The sequence below is a fragment of the Amblyomma americanum genome, chromosome 6, assembly GCF_052857255.1.
Source record: "Amblyomma americanum isolate KBUSLIRL-KWMA chromosome 6, ASM5285725v1, whole genome shotgun sequence".
Lineage (NCBI taxonomy): Eukaryota > Metazoa > Arthropoda > Arachnida > Ixodida > Ixodidae > Amblyomma > Amblyomma americanum.
The window spans coordinates 60,545,560-60,571,132 of record NC_135502.1 but is presented as its reverse complement, the minus strand read 5'-3'; the positions used below and the strand labels follow the sequence as shown (position 1 = coordinate 60,571,132).

The 25,573-nt window shown below is 45.3% G+C and overlaps 1 protein-coding gene across 1 annotated transcript in view; it reads left to right on the top strand.

Moving 5' to 3' along the window:
• Positions 1 to 25,573, top strand: part of pHCl-1 (pH-sensitive chloride channel 1) — a 64,801-nt gene that overhangs the window by 1,056 nt on the left and 38,172 nt on the right. The window contains exon 2 of the mRNA XM_077627127.1: positions 22,686 to 22,842. Coding sequence (XP_077483253.1) covers positions 22,745 to 22,842 — 98 coding nt within the window. The 5' untranslated portion in view covers positions 22,686 to 22,744. The remainder of the gene's footprint in view (positions 1 to 22,685; positions 22,843 to 25,573) is intronic.

Genomic DNA, 25,573 nt, shown 5'->3' with positions numbered 1-25,573 from the left:
GAACCATACGCGTACGAGTGTATATATAGAGATGTATATAGAGAGGCACACGCATGCCGCCCGTCTCGAAGGCGTGCGCCAGTTCTACAAGGGCCGCGCTTTGTCGCCCCCGCGGGAGCATCGTTATGGGCAGCACTCCTTCCGGCAACTGGGTCGCCCCTCTCCGCACTGGCCGGAACTCCTCCGGAGGACGCAATTTGCGCCGCGTCCCGGTAGTCCCCCAGTGGGTTGCCCAACGGCGCGCTCTGCCGCTAGGCCGCCATGCAGTGCGCGCGCGCGCCATCAGCGCGCAAGGTGCGTCGCGCCGCGAATCGATGTCGCCGAAATAGCGTACCATCGACCGACGCCTGCGCAGCGCGCTCCTCGTGTGGCCGCCTCCAGCGCCAGGGCCCCCCACTCTTTCCAGCCACCGGCTCCTGCGGTGGGCCGCCGCTTCTCTCCGAGCGCCCCTCGAAAACGTTCACGCGTAACGCGCGGGTAAAAATGAACTCCAAATGCGGAGCGAATCTTCGCAGCGCCAACTGGCGAGCGTAGATGGCGGAGCGCTATGGAAAACGAAAACCTGCAAGCGATGCATTTGTTAGCGTCACTGCCAGCTTCCACCGCTTCGGCTCTTCCTACTTCGCGATGCCAACTCATTCATTCATCGGTGCATCCACTTTCCGTGGTCGAAGCTTCGTCGCTGCTCGGACCATGTACGTGTGTGCGTGTCTGTGAATTCCGGGACTGCAACGATGTGCTGCAGGGCGAGGAGAGGGCACGTCTGACACGCACGGGCGAGCTCTAATCTTCTCGGCCCCTGCCACGAGGCGTCCGGGAGGCGACCGGTCCCGGTCTTCCGTGCGTAGCGATACTTCTCGCCTCATTACTGGCGCGGTCGACTGCATGACGAGCATGCAGGCAGCCCCTACATTGGCAGATAGATTGCCTGGCGCGAAAGCTGTGACATCGACCTGTCTGCATGACCAATGTGTTTTCTTTGCTCAGGTCATCTTATATGTTTCATATGTTTATTAATGTCGTAAATATTTCGAGTTTTCCAAGAAAGTTGCTTCTGCCGCACGCAAAAACGTTATGCAGAGAACCATGCTTGCAGAAGGGTGTCTTTTCAGTAGTCCGAAAGGTTGCGGAATTCTCATGGTCCCTTCGGTGACAGCATCGCGATAATAATTGGAAGTGAAATGAGTGCGCTTAGAAAGTTCGAGGCCTACTGAAACATACCATAGCAAGGGTGTGAAGGAACGCGGTGTGAAGTTGCAGAGTCGGCTGTGGACTTGGCAGCAGGCCTATTCGCAACGGCGCGTGTCGAGTTTAAATGTTACCGGGTAGCTACTGCATCGGAAAATAAAAAAGAAAGAAAACGCAGCTGCAATTGTCGCCAACTTTTTTTACCTCTGCAAATTGCGCGTGCGTCTGTAAAAGCAAAAGAACACAAACTAACACGCACATATAGAAGCAGGCTATGCATTGCAGTGTTGGATTCACCGCTGAGTGGCTAAGCTGAAAAGAAATCAGCAGCCGCAAGCTAGTTGAACCGTTCTGGGATTATGTGTTATTGAAAATGATTGTTAGGCTTCGCTATTTTAGCCTTTATTTTTTTTCAGGGGAGGGGGGTTAGGTTAAGTTGGCCGCAATCCTCTACTCCAGGTCTCTTCCTTGTCATGCTTGTTCTCACCTTTTTCAACGATAGCTTGTATTTTCCTCGCCAAAACTTTCTTCGAGATAACTTTCCAGCTTCCGCCTCTAGAAAATATGGAAAGAGTTGGTGCAGAGAAAATATAGATTCGGGTGAATTTGTTCTTGATTACAAACGCGAAGACTTAGCGCACAAAGCTGGCGCCGACAAAGCAGACTACTCCGTGCAGTCACGCCCACGCTAAGCGGCAACCCACCGGAAGTACATGCCGCTTTCCGCTACCGTTTAGGCTTTGAATTTTTTTACGCTGGTGTTTTTTTCACTGGTGTACCCAGTTTAACTGCCGGCCTGTCAGCGTCCTATTCTATTCGCACTCGGTATTGAAGACCGCATGCGTAGATGACCCCTCACGCCCTATTGTTGATGAATCCGCATGCTCCGCTACCCTCACCTACTTATGACTCCGTTTTAATTTCAAATGCCTACTTTAATAAAGAAGTGTTAGGTGAAAATTATAGGAGCCCAATTTTGAGGGAATTCTTTCTCTGTTCCATTCTTTTTATTCTTTGCTATTCGTCAGCCCTGAATTATTTCCAGAGCCAGTGAACTACGCTGCTTGCTGGGTATCAACCATGACGCCACTTTCAATAACTTGCTATAATTACAGGACAAACAAACGAATCGGGAACCAATTGAGCAAACACTGCCCCAAAGCAAAATAATGAATAATGTCACTTGAACCGCGAGGCTCTTCCACGGAGGCGAAGTTTATCTAATGCCAAAATAAAGAAAGGAGGTAATCCTAGAGACGCTCTGCAGCAGCTGCTGAACAACGCTAAGCCCAAAGTAATTGAAAGGAAGGGGCGTGCCGTGCAATTCTCGCAGCGAAGAGTTAAATTATAGAAGAGATTGGTGTCCAGGAAGGTTACTGATTTATTAACATCGAGAGGCAGGATTTTTATCACTATTGGATAGATTTTTCTACTTCTTAAGATGATTTCTGCACGATGCGCTGTGCCTAACTAATTGCTCAATACAAGAGCAGTGATGCGCTTTTTGATGCAGTAGATGCCGACGTGGTTTCACCGAAAGCACCATGGGCACTTCTCATACATTAGAATGTGTCCAGCTTTTAATTTTCGTCTGACTTCTGGTAAATGGTGTCATTAGTTGGTCGAAGTGCATTTCGGGGGGGACGAAACTTCACAGTTAAGACAATTTCACGCTCCACGAGATTATCGCTGCTATTTTTTATAGAGTCAATTTTCGGTGTACTGATAAGACCAAGAGGAAAGGTTGATCCATAGCGGTAACTTGCAAATATTTATTCAACCAGCCATGCAGTTGCCACAGAATCTCTGAACGAGTAACTTCTCTTACACTAAGATTTGGATGTCCGTGGGCTATTTATTGAAAAAATACTTTCGTTTTAAACTTCCAATTTTTTCTTGTTTTCAACTCCTCGGCACTGTAGTCGGATACAACTTAAGTCTGCAGTGTAGCTGCGTCCACATTCAGAACCAGCGCGCAGAATTCCTCCACGACAAAAAATTAGTTCGTTGTTAAAACTTCTCTTGTCACTTAAACAAGAAGCTAATCAGAAGAAAAAAAGGTATAAGCTGCAGAATTTTGATACCGGGTTTGTTTAATAAAATCAAACACTAAAAAGTTGATTTTGTTTACTTTTGTGACTGGCTAGCGGAGTTATACAGTACGCCGTGGACCGCGGGCCAGTGTTAACAACTACTGTAGTGTGGCTCGCTCAGTATCATAGCTTGCGGCACAATCTTAGCCACATGTAATATCGATTTGGGAAATTGCATGCAGTGAAGAAGGGATTGCGAGTTAATTTTAGCGATCGTAACAGTTTAAATTTACAACATGCGCCAAAATTTTAAATGTTAAAGGAGGCGGGGCGTTTGACTTGTTATAAACCAATGAGAGCTAGACTCACGGGTGCTGGTCTTGGATCGAAAGATTGAGTACAAGAAAACTTGACTGCAATGGAAGTTATGTTTGACGAGAAGAGTCTTCAGCTTAAAGCTCAACATTGTCCCACGGGCATTGCATGCAATAAGCTACCAGAAAAAAACTTTCTGTAAGCGACATATTTTCATTTTTGTAAGCCACGTTTCATTCCTATTACATGTTTTCTGTGCAGAATGGTTTTCAATATACTTGATTTTGTCTTAAAATATTACATTCGAAGCATAATTACTTTTTGGTCATTTTTGTTGGCCTCTTAATTGTCACAAGTATGACAACAGAGAGAAAGCTCCAAAGAGCTGCTTATGGCTAGCTGCCAGACTGAAGACCGTGGTAAGCAGAGCACTACCGATATTAAAAAAAATTGCAAGTACTCTACAAGATTGCAACTGTACAGTGCGCTTAGTACACCTTTTTGCGTTCCATACAAATTAACGTGTCGTTAGTTCTTCTGCAACAGAATTATGTTTCTGGGTTGGATCCTGACCACAACTGCTGCATCTGGATGAAAGTGAATTCAAAAAAAGAAATAATTTCATTGCCCACGTTAAACAAAATTCAATAACCACAACTAAACCTATACAAGTATACAGTGAACACTATAACATCTCTAATTTAGAGTACAAAAACATTGATAAATTTGATGTCGTTGCCTGTTGTGATGCGCAAGTGTTTGGAAAGCATAGCGAGAATATGTTACAAGGTATTTTTAGATTGGTCGGTGTCTCCCATATTGGCTACTCGAAGGCTGTGGTAAACCTGCTTTTTATTGTTTAGTGACTTCAAAGTTCTTAAGTCTTTTATTACCTCTGGAGCAGTCTGTCTATAAATATTGTTGAGCGTACGTTTCGAGCGCTTGTGATTTGTGAGTTTGGGCAGTTATCATGATTCTGTATTCATAAAATCAGAATCCAATCCGTAAGAATATAACATAGTCAGAATAAAATAAATCAGGCATGGCAATATTAGCAACAAAGTTGTCGCCTAAAAATAGAAGCAACAGTTCCCCGATATATTTTTTGAACTTTTAGTGAACGCATCACCTCATCTTTTGCGTTCCTACCAAACTTTCTCATTATAAAAAGCAACCTCGGCTGAGAGTTGAAAAATATAGATAAAATAAGATCCAGAGCTAATGTTAGCAATAACCTGTAGCCTCGAGCATGCTGCGGGCGTCTACGCTCATAAACATGCATTTGTAGCTGTAGAGTAAGAAATATTTGTAGCCATAGATTTTAGTTATCAATTTCTCTCATGAACCACCTTAGCTTTTGTCCAGCCGTGCAAAGCAAGCGCAAGGTACGACTACGGGTCAGACCTGAACTGCGGGCGTGTTTATGCGGGATTTTTTATTTTACACGTTTCTTTAGTAGGTGTTGGTATCCCGCATCTGTCCACCTTCGTTGAACTGTTGTCCCAGCGACGACACGCTGGTGTTGAATTATGCAAGGGGATGTCTGCCGTAGCAAAAGGGCACGGTCATCTCCTTTCTTTGTCTCGCTACACCTCGTCAGAGGACCGAGTTCACCGCTTTATATCACAATGTATGAGCAACGCGAGGCGCCTCGCCTGTCGCTGCCTTTATGCGACGCGAACGCAAACAATGAGGATGGCTACCGCATCTTCGCGGCATTAAGCCGCCAGCATTCCAAAGCACCGATTTACGCCTTTACAGTAAAGCTGTGAGAATGTTTTGTGGTGTGACTTAACATTTGAATTTTATTTTACTCTTCTATAGTGTTACGTAACTTTGAAAAACACTTCGAATACCCTGCAGCTGAAACACTCCCTACGTTTCGCTGCTTGCCCAACTGCCTGCTTGTGTCAACGAACTCTGTTTGTTTAGGCAACGATCGACGGATGTGACGAAATGACAGCTGGGAAAAAAGAAAGAAGTGAAGTTTGCGTTACTCGTTCTGTTGTTCTCTTATTTTCTTTTTCTCATCTTGCAACGGAAGGGCAATTTTTTTTGTGGTCGTTACTGCTTGTTGTACGGTATCCGGTTTTGCATTCAGGCAGAGCTCTTGTGTATAAGTGCGTCAGCCAGGTTATCGATGTATGGATATCTCAAGATCAAACTCTTTTGCCGATGAATGCACATATTCAAACAAACAATTCGTGCAGACTACTTATCACTAGCCGCCCCGGTTTACTCAGTTGGTAGCGAGACTGCCCCGGTGCGGCGGTGGTCCCGAGTTCGAATCCTGGACCAGTACGAACTCTCCTTCAACTACGAAGTTTCTATGGAAGCTGTATAGCTTTGTTTTGTAGCCGTATGGTTACGATTGGGTTGATGCTAGCGAGTGATTACTCGCTTATTACTGCTAGCCTTGCTTATCAGTGGGAGATGTAAAAGTAACTAAACACAGGGATTTTCAGTCACTGCTTTCGAGGATTCCTAACGACAGCGTGGTTGAAATAAAAAGAAAATGTTTACAGGAACATATTGCCTCAGCTGATGACGTCACTTATTTCAGATCACGACAATTATCTCGAAAATTAGATAATATAATGTTGTTGTTTTTTTCGTGGGGTTTAACGTCCCAAAGCGACTCAGGTTATGAGGAACGCCGTAAAGAAGGCATTCGGAAATTTCGACCCCCTGGGGTTCTTTAACGTGCACTGACATCGCGCAGAACCCGGGCCTCTAGAATTTCGCCTTCGAAGAAATTCCACCACCGCGGTCGGGATCGAGCAGTGTCTTTCGGGTCAGCAGCCAAGTGCCATAACTTCTCAGCCACCGCGGCGGCAGATAATATATTCTAATTACATTTTTAATACCCTCTGGTGGTTACATTTCTAATGTTCATAGCCACTTACAAAACAATCTCAAATCAGTTTCTGAAACGAAGAAAAACTCGTCCTCTGAAACTGAGAGGTGCGAGGAACTCAGATGCATTTTTTTCTGCAGAGAACAGAAACTAAGCGCAAGAAGCCCGCAGGAAGCTCTTTGAATTATGTTCATGACGATAGCGCATACAGTTCGGACTAGGCACCATAGGCACTGCAACTCGTCAGAAAAGAACGTTTGTAATGTGGGGTTCGAACGTAAAAACACAACGCGGCGTGTCGGTATTAGATGAAAACCATCGAAGCATGAATGCGAGTGGAAAAAAATTAATGCACTGACCACAAAAAAACTCTAAGAAATTTTTGGCCCAGTACGGCACGTATTTATATACTGAATGAAAGGCAATTAGAAGAAAGTGCTCGTTCAAGATCAATGTTCTCTTGGCACTGATGACTAAATAACGCTTTTGGCTCTCTGATATATTGTCGATTAAAAAAAAATAAAACTGAAGAAGGAGATACTTGCAAGCAGAAAAAAAGTCCATCATTCCAATAATTTTCTAAAAACGCATGACAATTGGTGACAAAGCAAACGCTGCTCTGCCGCCGCAGTGGCTCAGTAGATATGGTGCATAGTTGCTGACCTGAAAGGCGCGGGTTCGATCACGGCTGTGGTGGTCGGGTTATAATGGAGACGAAATGCTAGCGCTTTGTGTATTGTGCGATGTGAGCGCACGTTAAAGAACCCCAGGTGGTCGAAATTATTCGGGGCCCTCCGCTACTGCGTCCCTCATATAGTCTCACTCGCTTTGCGATGCTAAACGTCGTAAAACCAAATCAAACGCCGCTCTCTTGGATGACGCAGTGTGAGATTTCAGACATGAAGAATCAATGAGCAAGATGTGCCCCTCCCCTCCTCTTTATTTGTGGCGTGTGCCATCAAAATACCCGCCCACGCTAAGCAAGAATTGTCTCACGGTTCTTCTAGATCATATTTGTTAAAACAGAAGGCTCTAGCGGTGTAACTTTGCTTTTCATTATTTTTATTTTGGAACTTTTGAAACTCAGTTACAATCTTCGGTGCACTCTACTAATATGGGCGCTTTATTTGTCCTTCGCCCCATTTCTATTCTCTATCTATCCTCCTTTCATTCCTTTTCTCCAGTGCAGACAGGACAGCCACCCGGAAATAAGCCTCGTTAACCTTCCTGCTTTTCTGTTTCTGTTTTGCTTTATTACACAGTCATGTTTACCCCGTTTTCTAAAAACGCGTTTTTCACTTAAAACCTAATTTTGACTGAACGTTAGGGCATTCGTTGAAATCATCACGAAAACTCGGGAGCCCCGACGAAAGTTGAACATAATAACGATTATTAATCGCCAGTTTATTCCTGCGACGCTGCGGAAGGTGACTCGTAAAAGTTCATCGATTTCCCGGTTTCCATACGCTGCGTCAAAAATAGGGAAACGTAAAAGAGTCCGCGGCGCCTCTGGAAGCTCACCCAAGCGTAGCGAAGCACGTCGGCGACGTGTCAAGGTTGGGAATACAGGTCAGCCCAGCGTGTCTGCCACCGCCGCGGACCGCCGCCCTTCCCTATTTTATGCGAGGGGGAGTTACTGCTGTCCCCGCGGATATTAAAGCTCAGAGCTTCCTCAATTTGTCTTTCGTCTTTTCTTCTTTCTTGTAAGTACACTGTTCGTCTCCCTAATTTTGTCTCCCTAATGAGGAGAGAAAAAGAAAACGTCGTTCCTGCCAGATTTCAAAATGCTTTAGTCGGGGATGATAATGCAGCACTCACTCCACAACATGCCCGCTTAAAAGTAAATAACCGGATACATAAATTAGGTTTGGTTTGGTTTATGGGGTTTAACTTCCCGAAGCGACACAGGATACGAGTCCCCCGAGTGTCCAATAAGGGCGCGAGGAGGTGGACGCTTCACTCGGACACACAGACCGCGGCTTCTTCGCCGCAAGAAAGTTATACTGCTGACGCCACGAAAATGTAAAACTATGCTCACAGGCAATGCTACAACTCTGATGACATCCTTAAAAACTTCCATGGTTAATGAATTTTCACGGTTCACAGCAGTACCGTGGGCTATCAGACAGGATGAAGTTAAGGGCTCCAGATCACTTTTGACTGCTTAGCTAAGTTCCCTAACGTGCACCACCTCTTTAAAATGGAAAGCTTCTAAATACCATTTTTACCCCATTCCATTTTGTAACATTTATCTATACGTTGTCGCTTCTGCTACTAAATAATGAGCAGCCTCAAAGTAAAATGGAATTCAGAAACGAACGCTAAGTATTGGTCAAAACACCACGCGCATTGCAAGCCAGAAACAGATAAAATGGGACTCGCTGAGCCAATCAGTGCTAAGGGCAAGCAGTTAGTCCGTGCGGAAAGGAACTGTCTTTAAAGCAGCCGTGGACGTGGGGACACAGCTAGCTCCATAGGATTAAACCTTGTAGTGCTTTCAGCCGTCTCCAACGAAGAGTGTAATTGCAAATCCGGGACCCGCTGGCGCGCACACATCACACTGTCTCTATTGTTCAGCTTCGCGTGGGAAGTTCATTCCGGGCTTCCAGGAGCCTTCTTCCGTGCTCCAAAGGTACCGTTTCTCCGTCAAGCCCCGGCGGTCGCCAGAGGAGAGCGCCTGCGGCCCGGAAACGGCGTTCGTTGGACGCCCGGCGCGGGGGTAATTGAGGCGTCTCTGTGTTGACACTCGGCGCCGAGGGTCAACACAGCAGCGGGAAGCGCAGTATTGGGACCACGCCACGTAGGTGGCCAGGAATTGAGCTCCTCGCGCGATGCCCCCCAGGCCACCGGCGTTGCTCTATTTTTGTGGGGTCGTACAGTCCGTCACTGTACTCGCTACCACTGTGCCTCGAAAGGTTTCCTGCTGGCGTCGCACGATTCTGAGAGGATGCCGTTCTAGTATCGATATATCTCTTTTGTCTCCACATTGGTCGCCAAGCGCCACGTCGGCAGTCCATGTGACGCTGTCCAGGACAGGATGCTGTCCCTTTTTGCAGCGTTGAACAGGATCATTCCTCGTTATCTTTATGGTCATTTTATACTCCTTCCCCGTGGCTAAGGAAAAGCCATAAAGCGACTGAAGAATCTTGATGGCCGTTTGGGTTTGATGAGGCTGGATAGCGCCTAGTATTCAGAGTGGTTAGCCTTAAGTTTTTTTCACTTATGGCATTTTTTAGACGATTCCGCAAACAAGGCAGACTTGTCAGAAACGGGGCCACGTCCTTCTGGGACAACCATTGTTCCAAGCGAAAATTTTGACACGTTATCTGGTGGCGGCGCGTGACCTCTCGGTGTAGTCGTGGGACGACAGACAGCGCTTAAAGCACAATACTTGTAGCATATTGCGCTAGTTTAAACTAGCCGTTAGGTGGTGATGCGGGCGAACAAGAGTAGGTAGGCGCTTGTTTTCTAAGTCCTATGAAGTAGTTTATTATTTAGTAGGTAGGTTATTAGTTTATTAGTATATTAGTTTATTTATGAAGTAGTTGAAGTAGTTTATTACCCGGGGTTCAGCAGCTAATATCTTCTTCAACATAAACGATGCTTTTGCTGCTGCATATTTCAATTATGCTTTGGTAGCAACTGCACAGATATCTCGGTGCAGGCACTAAGTTTCTCTATTAAAGTGTGTATTAATTTGAATATAATCTGTTGGCTTAGTGGATCCAGTGTAACAGAGGTATAAGGACGCCGGTATCAAGATCAGCGAAGTTCAGTTGTAACAAGACTTAAATATTTATAATAATGCGCTGATGGCATGCGGGCCTAAACTGTCTCATTATGAAACATTGACGCCTTCATAAAATTTAAACCAATGCGAGAATAGCCAAAGCATTATTGGCAATGATGAGTTTCACAACCTTGAATTCCCATTCAATGGGCACTCGTCTTAAAATCTGCGAAATGCAGGTTAAGCATGTAGGATTAAAACTGTCTCTAGATTATATTTGAAGAGCACAGAAAACAGTACATACAGCTGCGATATGAAAGGGAATTGCGGACAAGGTCCACTTTGTTGCTATTCCTGTACGAGCGCCTCTTGCCTGCCCCGCAAGACGCATATGTCTTCTATTCGTCCGTATGAAAAATATTTTGAAAAAAAAAAATAGGCTTCGCTTCTCGCTAGTACAGATGTAGTAATCAATGCTGGAATGCAACACTATGCAGATTTTATACTTTGTACCATGCAGATTTTGTTCTATGCATCTTTTTGGGTATGTTGACGTTTGTCCGCCACGAAAAGACAGCTTTATTGTTGAGAAGATTGCATTACATATTTTCTCGCCACTCAGTTATTTCATGACATCCTAACCAGAAAGGACTCTGTGATCACCGTTTTGAACTGAATTTCAGTGTAGTCTAGCTTCCGGGATCCGTGCTCAAAACCATTTTTGACACATCGCAGTTTAGTTGCAAAATCGGCCGATAGTGACGACACGCGTATTTCATTTTTCAATGTTTTCTAGCTTATAAAAGCTATGTTTTCGAACAGAGTGGCCTGTTTGTTATTTGAACGCGATAATCTATCTGTACAGGCCAGCTTCATTTCTTCCTCAGTGTCCTTTCGAAGGCAGGCGGCTATCATGACCTCCGATCACACCCTACGCGCATCATTTCCGTTCCCTCATGAAGCTGCTTATCATCCGGTTTATTCGACCTTAATCACGAAATGGCCGACAAATGACGGCGTGCATTACGCAATCGCAATGCGCAAACTTGATGATGATGATCAGTGCGGGTTGTTTCATTCTTTCCAAACGCGCAATTAGCTGGCGGAAGAAACCCTCAGCAGTCATTCCAGAGCTATCACACGACAGCTGTCGCTCTGCGCGCCGGCTACATGCTTTTCGGGGCAAAGAGAGAATACGTCGTTCTCGATCGGCTCCGTTGTTCGCTGTTAGCGAGACAAGAGCGACGGCGCTAATCTAATTACCTTGGTTAATTTGTTTACACACCGAACGCAGAGCAAGGAGGAAAAAAAGGGGGCTTCCCTGCAGGCGAAACCGAGCCGTTGCTCTGATCTCGAGGACGAAGCACTGAAACAATTAGCGGCGGAATTGGCGCGCCGTAGACTGCAGCTGCGCCGCTACACGAACCGAAGCTCGTGTTTCAGCGAGTGGCCCAGCCTTCGCCAACTGTGTCGTTCAGGATCTGAGCACCGCAGCTTTTATTTCGAACTACATGACCGCGTCAGTCTGGACGGTAGTTAGTCTCTGCAGCGCATTCTAGAGGCAGGGTTCTGGAACATCTGCGCGAACACAGCGATGCTCTCTGGTATGCGGAGGTTTAGCGTCCCTAATCGACACATGGGCTACCAGAGACACCGTGTTGGAAGGTGTGCATTATTTGAGTACACCTGGGGTCATTTAAACTCTCACCGACATCGAACAGCGCACGGGAATTTTCACACCGCCCCACTATTTAAATGCGGCCGCCGTGATAGTGGTTCGATCACGACCCCTTGAGCTCAGCAACCGAATGCCCCACGTTTACGAAGATGGTCTATAGACAGTGTATAGACTTCACATAGACTCTATTGCCTTCCAATTTATAGACTTCATATAGACTCTATTGCCTTCCTATAGTTATTTCTTTTTGTCTATTCATAGTCTGTGGACTGTCTATCGAAAAAATCTGCTAAAAGTGTGTGCCCGTAAATCTATAGATTGTGTATAGACTGTCTATATGATTTGTATTGCCTATGTACTGTTCTCCAGGCAATGCCTATAGAGAGTCTATAGACCTTACAAAAAGAAGTCTGTGGACTGTCAGTAGATAGTCTAAATAAATTTTTTGTAAGGGCAGCTGCTCAGCCACCGTGACAGATAAGACAGGCCTGCGTGAGGAAAAAGTCCACGCGAAGAAGACATTCACACACTGAGCGACGCGTTTACAGTAGACGCAGCGCCGTCACGCAGGTTTTCTGTTTGTTTTTATGGGCGCAAGAGCTTTGCGTGAGCTTCTGCCGAAATCATTTCGTAGTATGTTTTGATACGCCCAGAGTAAGAGAGAGTGATAAAGCCCCGCGACTGTTTGTGCCGATGTTTCATCACCGGTCATTCGCCGTTGCCCTAATGGGCATCGGGGAGCAATGGCAAGAAGCGCGTCGGGTGTAAAAGCGTCTGCCGCATAAAAGGCGGTCCACCATCGATCCCTCTCGGACAGGCGCAGGCGGCGTTCGTGCCGACGGGATACTTTGCGCGGACTATTTTTCCCGCAGCTGACTCACAAAAAAGGCCTGTGACACCGGCCATATCATGCGATGTCTCTGAAACAACACCGTTAGTTTATTTTGTCTTCTTTTTTGCTCCTTTTCTAAACTTTTTGTCGCTCTTCGCCGCTTAGTTTTCATGGAAAATGCAAACTTCGCATTACTAGAAATTTTAAAAAGTACACCTCAATGGCGAGCACATCTTCGAAAAGCGCATTGACGCAGGGTTAACCGATGATAGTATGCTTTGGCTGTATTGTGCTAAGCCTAACGGGTAACACCGAGGAAGGTGCCAGCGCCAGAAAACTGAGAAAGGAACTGTGACGAATTGCGAAAGCAGCGAACGATTTAGCTATCGTCATGCGTTCTTCACCACGCCGTTTCTTTGCATATCTAAGTGCTTAGCTTATAATATGCAATAATACAGTATTCCTTATTGTCAGCAACCAGTATAATGAGAACGAACTGATTCGATTTTCATTTTATTTTTGTGCGCATTTGTGCTTTAGCTGCCACAGCCATAATTGCTTAGTTGGTCATGGAAGTCGATAGCCCTTCAAGCGATTTCTATCAGCACTCAGCATAACGCTAAGAATAGAACTCACTACATATGCTGAATCTAAAAAAGCACTTCAAGGTTTATGCTGGCACTCACACTTTATATTCTAGATATCCGTACGTAGCAAACACTGACCAGTAGAAATCACGTAGACAGTAATAATAACGTCATAAGATCCAGCATGCATGTTTACATCACATTATCTCTAATAGACGTCTCTTAGGAAGTTGAGCTCAAGAACATACTTAGAACATTTGAAATTTAGGTCAACGTCAGCTACTAATTCAGAAAATAATTTTTTTCTTTACGTTCACAAAGTCGCATAGCGCATTAAACTAAATAAAATTTGAAACAACATATAGGTCAATTAAAGCACTGTCACTTATGTGCTGTAAGCTTTGCGCCAGATATACCGGGTGAAGATATAAGTGCTATGTCGCAAACTGTTGTACGTAATGAGCTTCATACACTCGTCGTTAGCCTCTACGAATTATTGCGTTAAAAAATGTGTCCTGAAAAACAAAGCTTCCATGTAGAAGAAAATTCTCAATTTGGGCTACAGTAGCTAATAAAAATATTTCTTATTACGTGAAAACTTCTTCGCTCACTCACGTGATGTCGGCAATTGAAAAAGAAAGAATGTCAAGTAAATAACCTCTTTTATTAGCTTCGTTAAAGCATCTCTTGCATAAGTGTGAGATTCGTAGCTTTATTTTTCGCCAATTGGCCACATATGAATAAATACGCACACAATTATATCTTTACCAACTACATCCGCCCTAAAGTTGTTCATGCATGGCACCGCTCGTGATTTAAGCGGCGTCAGCTAGCGGTCACCGAACGAGATTAAACGCGAAGTAGATGGTCTGCATGCATTACGGCGGCGTAAGTAACTCACTAGTAATACAAGATTAGTTCGGTCTAGCATGTGCTAAAACTTTCCGTCGTTAAAAGTAGCAGAAGATAAAAAAAGAGCTCTATTAGGTTAGGTGAAGCCGCAATATTGCTTTATCTCGCTTCCGCATACGGGCAGATAAGGCTATAAAGCTGGTATACTACGACTTGTTTACGTTATCGGCCTGCGCGGACAGCGAAATACTAGTTAGTGTCATATTGTGGCGACGACGCGTTGCAAACACTGGCATCATTACAGAAAAGAATGGCTGCGTTTACACAGGACACACGCCCAGACATAAACCCTCATAAATGCTGTATACAACAGATGTGTGCCGGAAAGTATGGTACGTCGTGTACACCAGAAATTATACACTTACGCGTAGTTCCGCATTTTGCCGTAATGTATACGTTATATTATAGTATCATGTAAACCTTGTTCCCTTCGCATCACGAGAAGGCGATGGTAAAGAGCTCAGCCCGTGTCGCTGTTGTCACGGTACTGGGGCTCGGGTGCTTTCTTGTTTATTGAGCTAATCGATGTCCAGGTGAGTGTACCAGAGGGCTATGACAAGCCAGAGGGCCTTCGCACTATATTTCACGCAATGAGCGGAAACCACTCGTCACATATCCGTATATACGGTTACTCATACTGATAGCCAGAATTTTTTAGTATGTCTATGAAAAAATCACATTCTCAACATGTCTTGCGAGATCAGCACGTGAATGCGCCGCCTGTTAGCGATAAAGTCTGGCGTTTATGCTGGCCTGCATACCCGTCTCCCCCTGGTTTGTTAAGCCTTTTTTTTTTTAAACAAAGCTTCATAGCGATACCATTTCTTCCTTCACAGTTTGAGCAACACTAATAAGTTGATTAATGTGTTAGCATTGGAAGGCTTTGTGCAGGCGGAAATGGCGACCGACATCACCCGCCTCGCGTGACGTGGTGCGAACCCTGTGACGTCATCCCAACCTGCCCACCATGGCACGTTGCAGTTAAATTAATGAATGCTCGCGAGAGGTTGCTTCGGAAGAGCATCTGAAGTCTCAGAAGCACCACCTACGGCTTTGTTTTGAACAGCCACCTGCCGGGCCAGTGTCGCATCGCTTAACCCCTCAACCTCTGCGCCATAAGTGGTATGGGGAGTCCCACCGATCTATGAATGTGTAGTCCTCCCTTAAAACTCATATGCAGCTTCGGACGTTAAACCCCAGTCTCCACGTTCGGGCGAGGTTTAAAAGGAAGCTTTAAGTAAAGAATAAGGAAGAAAGCTCCTATTTCAATTCAAGGCAACAGTGCAATAACATTTTGCATCCGAAGCTGATATGAAGTTAGAAAAATAACTACACTCAAATAACCAGGCTAATATCTAGTAAATATGTTAAGAGGTGTATTTATATAGTCCACAAATCTGTTTTTTTTATTACAAGATTCCCCATTTTATTTTTTTACTTCAGTACCACAGTAATAAAAGCTGATATCAATTTTTTTTTAAGCCACACCTGTAACGGCGCTCAAACTGGACGCAACTGACCTTTCAATTAGGGTGTTATTCTCCACCTTTTTTTTTTTCGAAAAAAGACGTTTTTAGAACTGATGTAACCGACGTACTTACTTCATACGCAACATATTTCAAAGTACAAAACTCGTTTATTAATATTGATTAAGACGTGTAATTTATCGACTTACTTTCACGCAGCTATTCTTATAGGAAAAATATTTAGAAATCATGCGATCTTCAGTGCAATATAGTTTGATATGTTGAAGAGAACTAGAGTTTTCGCTTCCGTCAGTCATTACAGTTTGAGCTCATCTCTTAAATTCAACACGTATCGTCCGACTGGGTACATCGACCATCAAATGAGAATATTTGTCTTCCCCGCGTATTCGAATAGGAAAACTGGAGTTGGGGCCCAAGCCAAAGCTCCCTCTTAAAGCGATTGCTTTCGGGGCTACGCGCTTTAAATAATGAACGAGGCCGAAGCACGAAGCTGACGCGCCAGCATTTGCGATTGCAGTTCCTTGCGCAGCAAACGCGACGCGTTCATCGACCCAGTAAACAAAAAAAAATCCTGCCTGCCAGCATCGATAAGACAGCACGGCGCGAACTGTACTTCCGTGCAATGAAGCTAACGAACGATTTTCCTTTTCTACGAATGTGCTGCTTCTGAATAGCACGAGCCACTGTATAAAAGCGAAAAAAGGGTGGAGTTCCTCACTATCAAAACCACGCTTACAAGCGCACCTCCTAGAGTCGGGCACAAGATGTGGATGCAGGAAACGCATTAAAGAGTAAGTGTAATCGTAGGACCTTACATTGATGGCAGTACGCATTTGGCTAATTGAAACATCTTTATTCGCCTCTCACCTGTGGTAGACAGTTTTCTTCTACGTAGATTTTTATTTAGCGTGCTGCACAGCGATTGTTAACAAAGGAGCGAATAAATAAAATTTTTGAACAAATAAGCTTTTTTAGCGAGAGCGGCTTGAGTTCGAAAGGAATTCGCTGACTGGCAGAAATCTGCTGATTTCCCTGACTGGCAATGTTTTTGTGTGACATCGGATGGCGCGTTTTCGTGTAGCTTTATTCCTTTTTCCACTAGTTAGCGATGCATAAACACTCTACAGTGTATCACTGTGAATTAAATGGGAAAAACGAATTTCTAGATTTTGAAAAAAGCTTCTCGATGGTAGAAGTCACCAGGACCTCGTTGTGTTTAGCCTACAGTGGCGGATCAATATGCTCTAAACCAACACGGTTGGCTCATTCAAATCTTTTGAAGATTTTGCCAAGTTATGAGAAAAAAATATTACGGGTTCATTAAACTTGTGCTGCAGAGAAAATTGGGTGTACATAATCTTAGCGTTCATAATGTCGTAGTAGAGGCGATTCAGCAGAACGTAGCAGGCACTAGTACCACGAAATAGCCGGAGGAGCTTTGAGGGGACACTGACGGCAAATTGGAACTTGGCCTGTGTGGATTAATTGCCACGTTATCTTTATAAAGACACTACTTTAACTTTACACGGAAATTTTCTAAGCTTCATAAAGTCATCATCATCATCAGCCTGACTACGCTCACTGCAGGGCAAAGGCCTCTCTCATGTCTCTCCAATTAACCCTCTCCTGCGCCAGCTGCGGCCACCATATCGCTGCAAATTTCTCAATCTCATCCGCCCACCTAACTTTCTGCAATCCCCTACTACGCTTGCCTTCTCGTGGAATACACTCCGTTGTCCTTAACGGCCATCGGTTATCTTGCCTTCGCATGACATGCCCTGCCCAAGCCCATTTCTTCCTCTTGATTTAGACTAGGATGTCACTGACCCGCCTCTGTTCCTTCACCCACTCTGCCCGCTTCCGGTCTCTTAACGTTACACCTATCACTTTTATATCCATAGCTTGCTGTGTTGTCCTTAACTTGAGCTGAACTCTTTTCGTTAGCCTCCACGTTTCTGCCCGTAGGTGAGTACCGGCAAGATACAGCTGCTGTACACTTTTCTCTTGGAGGATATTGGTAAACTGCCATTCATAATCTAAAAGAACCTGTGTTGTGCGCTATCCCATATGTGAAAGTAACAAGCATGAAATAATGCATCACCAACCCCGGCTAGTTTTGCAAGCAGACTGTGGTGCGTCAAGGCAATTTTAATCACGCATCCCTGAGGCTAGGCAGCCCCACCATTCGCTTCGTTACAGTCATTGAGTTTCTCACTATTAACTAGAGGAAAAGCTGGCAGCGCTGCACCTCAACCAGCATTGGCGCTGAATGCATCACGGGCCGGTGAGCTACTTGGTGCGGGACAGTCGGATTTTTTCGGAAACACAGAGTGTCGTTACTAAGATTTCCCATTCCGTCCATGGTGCGCCCCGCGCGGACTTTGGCGCAAACGTAGTGCGCGAAATCCATAGTAGCGAAAACGCAACAGCATACGGCGCCAATAAAAGATTTCTGTTTTTCGAAGTGCCATTAGAAAACTCTTAAAGTGTTTAAGCGACAACGTCTTTTTCAATATTTTTTCTTTTGAAAACTTTACATTTTCACATTTTCATGCTCTTATGCTCATTTGTTGCAACTTATAGACAGGATATTGAATGTTAGGGCATTCCTGAGTATCGAACAACGTTTATTTTTGCGTTATTTTTCGACCAAAAGTTGTGGTTCTGCAATCAGTAGCTCTCCGTCCCATAATGCTTAGAGCACCAATGGTGGCTGAAGTGGTCTCGAGGAAGCTCCATGCGAACTCCCATAAGCGAGGCGCCAGCTTTCCCTCTAGTTAATAATAAGAAACTCTGTGGTCACAGTATCACGGTGTCCTTTTCGGTATGAACCTCACAAGTTCGTACCGGGAAGGAGGGGGGGATTTTGAAATAAAATTCCTCGGCAAGAAATGCGTTTTTCAGCTGAACAAACACCAACAGTGATAGTATTGTCATCAGCGCTCCTTATAAAAATAAATAGGATACAAGAACTTCGAAAATATCGCGAACTGTCTAGCTTTTCACAAATCCTCTCAGAATATTGCTACGAAACACGAAAGAAACAAGTACGTGTAATTTTTTTTTACACACTTGCATCACAACAGCCTGATTCAGCACAAGCCGACGTGAGTTAAGCTTCGCAATACCGGGATCTGTTAACTAAGTGTAGTAAGCGTTAACTTTGACATGGGACTTTGCAAGCGCAAATAAAAATATGGCGTGGCGTTCTCTGCTATGCATTTCATGTGTCTTCTGTAAGTCCACGCTATAAGTAAGGCGAGCAGGGATCCGACTAATGCAATCAGCCCTATTTGAAATGTTGTTCTACGCGTATGCTCGTTAATACGAACGAGTTGTGTTCCATGCTGTGCACAGAGCGTCACAGCTTCATTTTCCACGTATCCTTCTTTTCGCTGCAGCCAAGTTCCACTGGCTACAAAATTTGAATACTTGCCCGTTGGGCCGCAAATGGCAATTTCCATACTGACGAGTTCGTAAAACCACAGACTATCCCGCTACCCAAGTGGTGCTTTGCGTAAGATGGCTAGGAGTAGAAGAGGGGCCAGCAAGCATTAGTCTCAGTGATTGCTTCCTCATGTCCCATCACTCTAGGCCTTCTCATTGATCAGTCTCTGTATTTTTTTCTTTGAACACGCACCTCTGTTCAACCGGAAAGAGCAGCCGGACCGCGCAGCAGTGTCTGTTGGCTTTAGCGCGCCTTTCAGATGCCGCTATTTTTATTTTAAAAAACTTTTCGCTTTTACAGTCTACGCGGGGCTCAAGAAAGTGAGATATTTTGTTTAGCAACGCGAATCACCAGCTGTTAACTTTTTACGCGGGTGTTCAAAATTCGGGGATTTTTAAAATTTTTAAATCACAGGCGTTTTTTTTTTCAGAAATGCACGTGACGATAGAAGCCAAGAATACAATTTACTATTATGGGTGACAAAAACTGTCTGCCTTCCTATGTCGAAGCATGTTCTGTGCAGCTCACAGTTTGAGGAAGTAGTTTAGTGCACCCGCTAGCTAACCAGAAACATCCAGTCACGATGTGAAGAACGTTAACTTCTTGTAAACAAAAATACCAATGCTAGCATTAGCACACTTTGAAAAAAAAAAGCGGCGAGTTTGCTATGCATGCAACTGCGTGCTTAGTGCCTTAAAAGTTCATACAGACAAGTCGACGTTCTAACACAAAGATCGACCAGTGGTACATGGATTTCTTTGCTCATAACTGGTCACAGAATGTGTTTGTGAGAGCCTCTAAGAAAATCGTGAAATATTAACGGGCTCTAGCAGTCAGAGGCAATGTCATTCGAAGTAATTTTACAAACAGCGCGGCACGAAAAGGCAGCAGCCAAAAGAGCACTCAAAAGACGACATAGCTACAAAATAGCACAGCGGAAAAGCAGCACAGTGGCATTAAATATCGCAACAAGCTCTATTTTGTCGCCACAATAATCCATACAACCAGAGCTTTCCCCAGGAGTAAAAATTAGGGGGGAGGGGACGTCTAAATTTCTAGGAGGTTGGCGTTTTTCACGTGTTTCTAGCGACACATTGTGTCGTGGCTGTGCTTCGTAGTGCTAGACACGCTTATGACTCCAACACTCATGAGAAAAAAGACAAAACTTCTCAGCATCAAAAAAAAATCGCTACGAATTAAGGGGGTGTTTTCAGAGTAACAAGAGGGTGTGTAGGAAAATCATTGCACCCAGCGCATCATACTGACCACTTTTATTTCTAAAAACAAATGTTTTCTTGTGATTAACGCCCGTATTTACTCCCAAAATATCTGTTCAATAACCTGATAGTAGTTTTCTTTCCGTCACGATCGATGTGGGTGCGACAGAAAGAAAATTCCAGAAACGCGACGGAAGCGTGCCTTGCCTCATACGCACAGGATGCATGGTACGAGTATACCACCCGCAAATCCAGATTGCAGATACATGTATATGTATCTCGGCAATGCGGTTTCTGCCATCTGCACACAGCCATTGCATGGCGCTCGAAAATGACTCGTCCTCTGACTAGCCTGCGCTGTGTCGCTGCTGCCACTGCGGAACGCATCGGCACAGGAAGCCTATACCCGTTCCTCTGAGCACTACGATGGACGTGTCGTGTCAGTTGAAATATATAGTACGCACCGTTCTAGCATCGCTCTGTCGGGCTCTGTCAATGTGTCGAATAGTCGCATAATAGTAAACGGAACATGTCCACGTGATGTATGGGCTCTGCAGCATCTGGAGTATTTGAAACTTTGGAACGTGCCTAGTAGATAGGTACAAAACTGCTGCAATTAAACGTTCACATGCGAGCGGAGTAGGTCTGCATAATTTCACAAAGTCACTCAGCGATATTTGGTGTCCTAATCATGTTTTATTTACTTGTGAGATCATTTGTATCTTGTTGCAGTATCCAACCGAAATCATCGTTCTACTTTGCGCAATTTGAGGAATTTGTTGGTCGGTGGTCGGTAGAGAATTGACTGACGGCATTCCCGGCTTTTTGCGGTTGTTTGCCACGCGAGCAAGGAAACGGCGCAAGGCTACGAGAAGTGACGTCGCGAATCGGTGACGCTGGCATCTGGCTTCGCGCCAGCCTTTATTCCTGTCTGCGCTTGTGTTCCTGGCGCGACTCGTGACTGCCTGCTCCTCCTGAATAGCAGTGCTCGAGAGGCGGTGTAATTTATGGCTTGGGTACGGGGTTTTGGTTATGTCTAAATGCGGAGGACAACGTGTCAGCCATTCACACCATTTGAGTTAAGCAACGCACCACAGCGCTTGCCGCTTCGTGTGGATTGCAGGTAAAAAGCTTTTCTGCGCCGTGTGATGGCTTGCTTATGTCCCATCAAGAGGTGATGCGAGCCCGAGATGAACCTAATTAGCTGTTGATGACTACAACCGGAAACGCATCGCTGTTATGTGGTTCACTGACATGATGATTGTGATGGCATCATGGATAGCCATCATCACATAAGCTTGAGCCACGTATAGTGACGACGCACTCTCCGACAGTGACACCTCTCGGGGCAAAACGTACCTCGGCTGCTAAACGCGATTCTCAAGAGCTTTCGGATCATGTCAGCTGAAGTGTGTTGGCGGCTGGTATTTGTTATTGCATAACAGAACCCTGATTTTGAGGGCGCACCGACCAAACATGTATGTACACGCTCGAGCGAATAGTCGGTAGACAGGTGCTTTGAGAGGAGATCGCCGTGCCTATAACTTCGCCACTGCGCCCCATCACTGGTTGTCATTACGATACCGTTACAGTTCCGCAACGCACTACAAGGATGAATTAATCTCGCGAAAATCTGTAATCGTGAACGTGTAAAGGCAAAATTCATATATAGCGTCATACATTACTGCCGTGAGCCGCCGAATCACAATAAAGCGGCAATGTCACCCTTGAAAAATCCTACGTCGCAGTAAACATATACACAATTTAACATATACACGAGTCAGTTCCGGGTGCACCTCCATGCCTTTGAGCTTAAGCTGTCTAAGCTTCTACAGCTACTCACCCCACAATCAGAGAGCGCGGAATCTACGGATCCACTCATCCAGCGCGATTCATTTTTGTCGTTTTTTCGCGCAAACATTTATTCTTGTTAACTAACCCGGCAGCATGTACTGCTCACGCTCGCCTATAGCTCTCGAGTAGCGCTAGGCAACGAAGTGAAATTTAACAGCAGCTGGCAGAGTTCACAAGATGCACTGCCCTACAGCCTTTCCGGTTTGCGTGCACAAGTTCTACATCCGCGTGCAAACATTACCCCTGAAACTGAGCAGCTGCCTACAACTTTTGCTCCCTTTGGTTCGGCCTCCACCGCTCGAAAACTCTAAAATACGAGCCAGCTCGCATCGAGCGTAGCTGCCGGCGTACAAACGAATTACCGCGATTCGTTCGTTGCCGTTCGTAAACCGTTCGAGGTGCCCTCGATGGGCTGCAGGGAACGCGGATGCAGGCTGCGGCCATTCCGAGAGTGGCCAGGGAGCGAGGTCTGAGCCGAGGCCTTGTCCTCGTCCCCCTGGGATGACACAGAGTGACAGAGGCCTCCCCTCCTATCCCCTGGACGCAGGCCAGCTCGGCCGGCATGCTGTGACGGCTGCGTCCGACCACCCCCTCGGCGGCGGCGTCATGCGGCCGCTACCGCTGCTGCTGCCAGCGCTGTCGCTGCTGCTGCTGCTGCCGCCGGTGGCGCTCCTGGTAGCCTCGGCTGACTCGCACATCATCAGGTAAGAGGGAAGGGAAGCCCCCCCACCCCAACCTCCTCTCCTTTCTACACTCTTTCTCGTTATTTTTCTTGCTTGCCTTTCAAACCTACTGTTGCCTCGTTGGCGGCCACTGTTTCCGTCACGAGCACACGCCAAGTCGGCCGGTGTTGTGTGTCGAGTGCGTCCCGCTTTGCGCGCAGACGGCGTTTAAATGTCATTCGTGCCATGAGGAGGCTAAGATTGCGCCGGGAGGATGCTGATAATACTAAGCGGGGGCCCAGCGCTGCTGTTGAATAGTTCTTTTACACTTCAGGAGAAAATGCGCAAAACAAAGAAGCGTCGTTTAGCGCACATTTATTCCGAAAAGTTACCAACACAAATTGCATTCGGCGGCATTCGAGTCGAATATACCCTGCGGAGAACTCACAGCTGATTTTAATGATCATGAGACAAAAGAGAAAGAAACTGCGCTAAACCAGTCTGAGAGCCAAGTATGCAATAAACGCAAAAATGCATCAAATTACCATTGTATACTGAAGTCAAGATCGCTTTGTTCAAATACTGCATATTCCCTTCAACCTGCAAGTCACGGTTGTAGCGCGGAATCAACCCCTCTAGATTGCGGCTGATCACTAAGCTAGCGAACACAGCCTCTTTCTCATAGGTCTCCTGACTGCTGATTTAAATGGTTCGTTTTAACGCGACCGCGTTAAGGAGCTCGTGTCGCAGAAAAGCCGGTGTCGTTGGCGTCGACGCCTTTGGCCGTGAGCGAAAAATGGCGCATCTCGGTGGACACCTGAACCGCGCCGTAAGGGAAGGAATTTTAACGCGACAGCATTCAGGATTGTTTGTTTGATTGATTGATTGATTGATTGATTGATTGATTGATTGATTGATTGATTGATTGATCTAAATCGATTTTTCCTTCCCCTATGGTGCGATCCGGGCGTCCAGCAAGAAATGTGAGACAGGCGTCATTTCCTTTCCTTAAAAGAAATTGTTCATTTCATTTTCCTTCCCTTACGACCCTGTTCGGGTGTCCGCCGAGATATGTGGGACAGGTGTCCTTTCCTTAAATTGTTCAACGGGCCACGTGTCGCGCCGAATGGGCGATGGCGTTCCGTGTACTCCTCGGCAACGCTGCGACACGCTGTCGCTTCACACTCTTAAAGACGAACCTTAAGCGCCCTCCAATTTTTTCGTAGGTTTTTAATTGTTTTCCTTCTTTCGTTCGTTTTGAACTGGGAACCGTGCAACTAGTTATCAGGGTCGCCATTTGGTTTGTGCTGCTAGGCACAAAAGGGCCTACATTACAGCGAATTAATTTAAGACAAAGGCTTTTCAGAGTATCCATCGGTGCTTCAGCAGGTCTGATGGGCAATCTGGGCGTTTAGGATTTCGACGAAATAGTGTCACCGTCGCTCAATAAAGCGTACCGCCTGACCTTGTTCACTTTTCGGGAAAAACCGCTGCCCAGAGGGCGATTGCGACGAGATGATTAAGTGCATAAAGGCTTCCTAACAAAGGTTAATTTATTATGACTTTTTTTCTAAATAACCAAATTCAACTAAACAGAAATTGAGGAAAATGCGAGAGTGTCTTATCCGCACAAAAGAGCAGCGCCATCCTCGCTAACTTATGATATGCTTTACATGATAGAGCTACTGTGCACCATTTTGTAATGAAAAATTATGCATCCAATTTTATTTGATATCAGCGTGCTAACGGTGTATTTTCCTCTTTTCGGCATGAAACTCTGCAGCTGACCAAGTTTTGTTTGTAGAACATTGTTTTTAGAACATTGTTTTTACAGTAGTGATAAGTAAAGTAACAGTAGTAGACTCTGCTTATAAAATGAGTGGTTAAAATGATCATGATGTGAGTTTAGCAGAGCAACAAGCAGAGCATTCATGGCGTGCAATCAGGGGCGGTCCTATGGTTCACCAACACAAGCAAGTCACCGATAATAGCAGGCTTCTTTCACAAGCACTGAAGCGACAGCCTTTTTTCTTCTGTTCTTACTTCGGCAGCGGAAAACTAAACAAGCTTGAAATATGGGATTAATAATATATTCTACTTCAAAGTAGCACCCTTAATTAATTATTAGTAGCGAAATGGCAGACGCAGAGAGGACACAAAACGGCTAATCCTGTCATTTCCTGTCTGCATCTGGCATTGCGCTAATGCCGATGGGGCTAATGATCCCTTCGTTATGGTCGTCATCTGAGTTCGGATTTTTGACTGCTACCTTAATAAACTTCGCAGTCGATGAGAAGGTAGCGCTGGAGATAGAACAGATAAATTACGCTTGAATTGGTCCAAGCTGTGAGGCTCAAGCTGACAAAGATGGCTCTCCACTAGGGGATTTCTCTCATTTTGATCCGTACGTCACCAGAATCACTTTTTAATTGATATAAGATTCGTACGCACGGTGTCTAGGCGTTACGTGTCCTCTTTCGTTCTCATACTTTTCGGAACAGAGAGTTGCATGAATTGGTTTCCCAATGGTGCATAATTTGCCCTAGTTTCAGTCTGCGTTATTTCGGAGAGAACCTCCTCTATTGTTACAGCCTGCAGGAAAAACGGTCAACATTCGTAGCGTAGCGAGCAAGGTAGAGCGGTACTGACAGCCATGTTCTAATATTGTGGCCGGGTAAACTTTCGGTAAACTTTCGATATTCGAATCTCCAACAAACCACTGACAGTTCACTCAAGCACATTTTCTGTGATCTTCGACTCGGGGTTGGAGTTG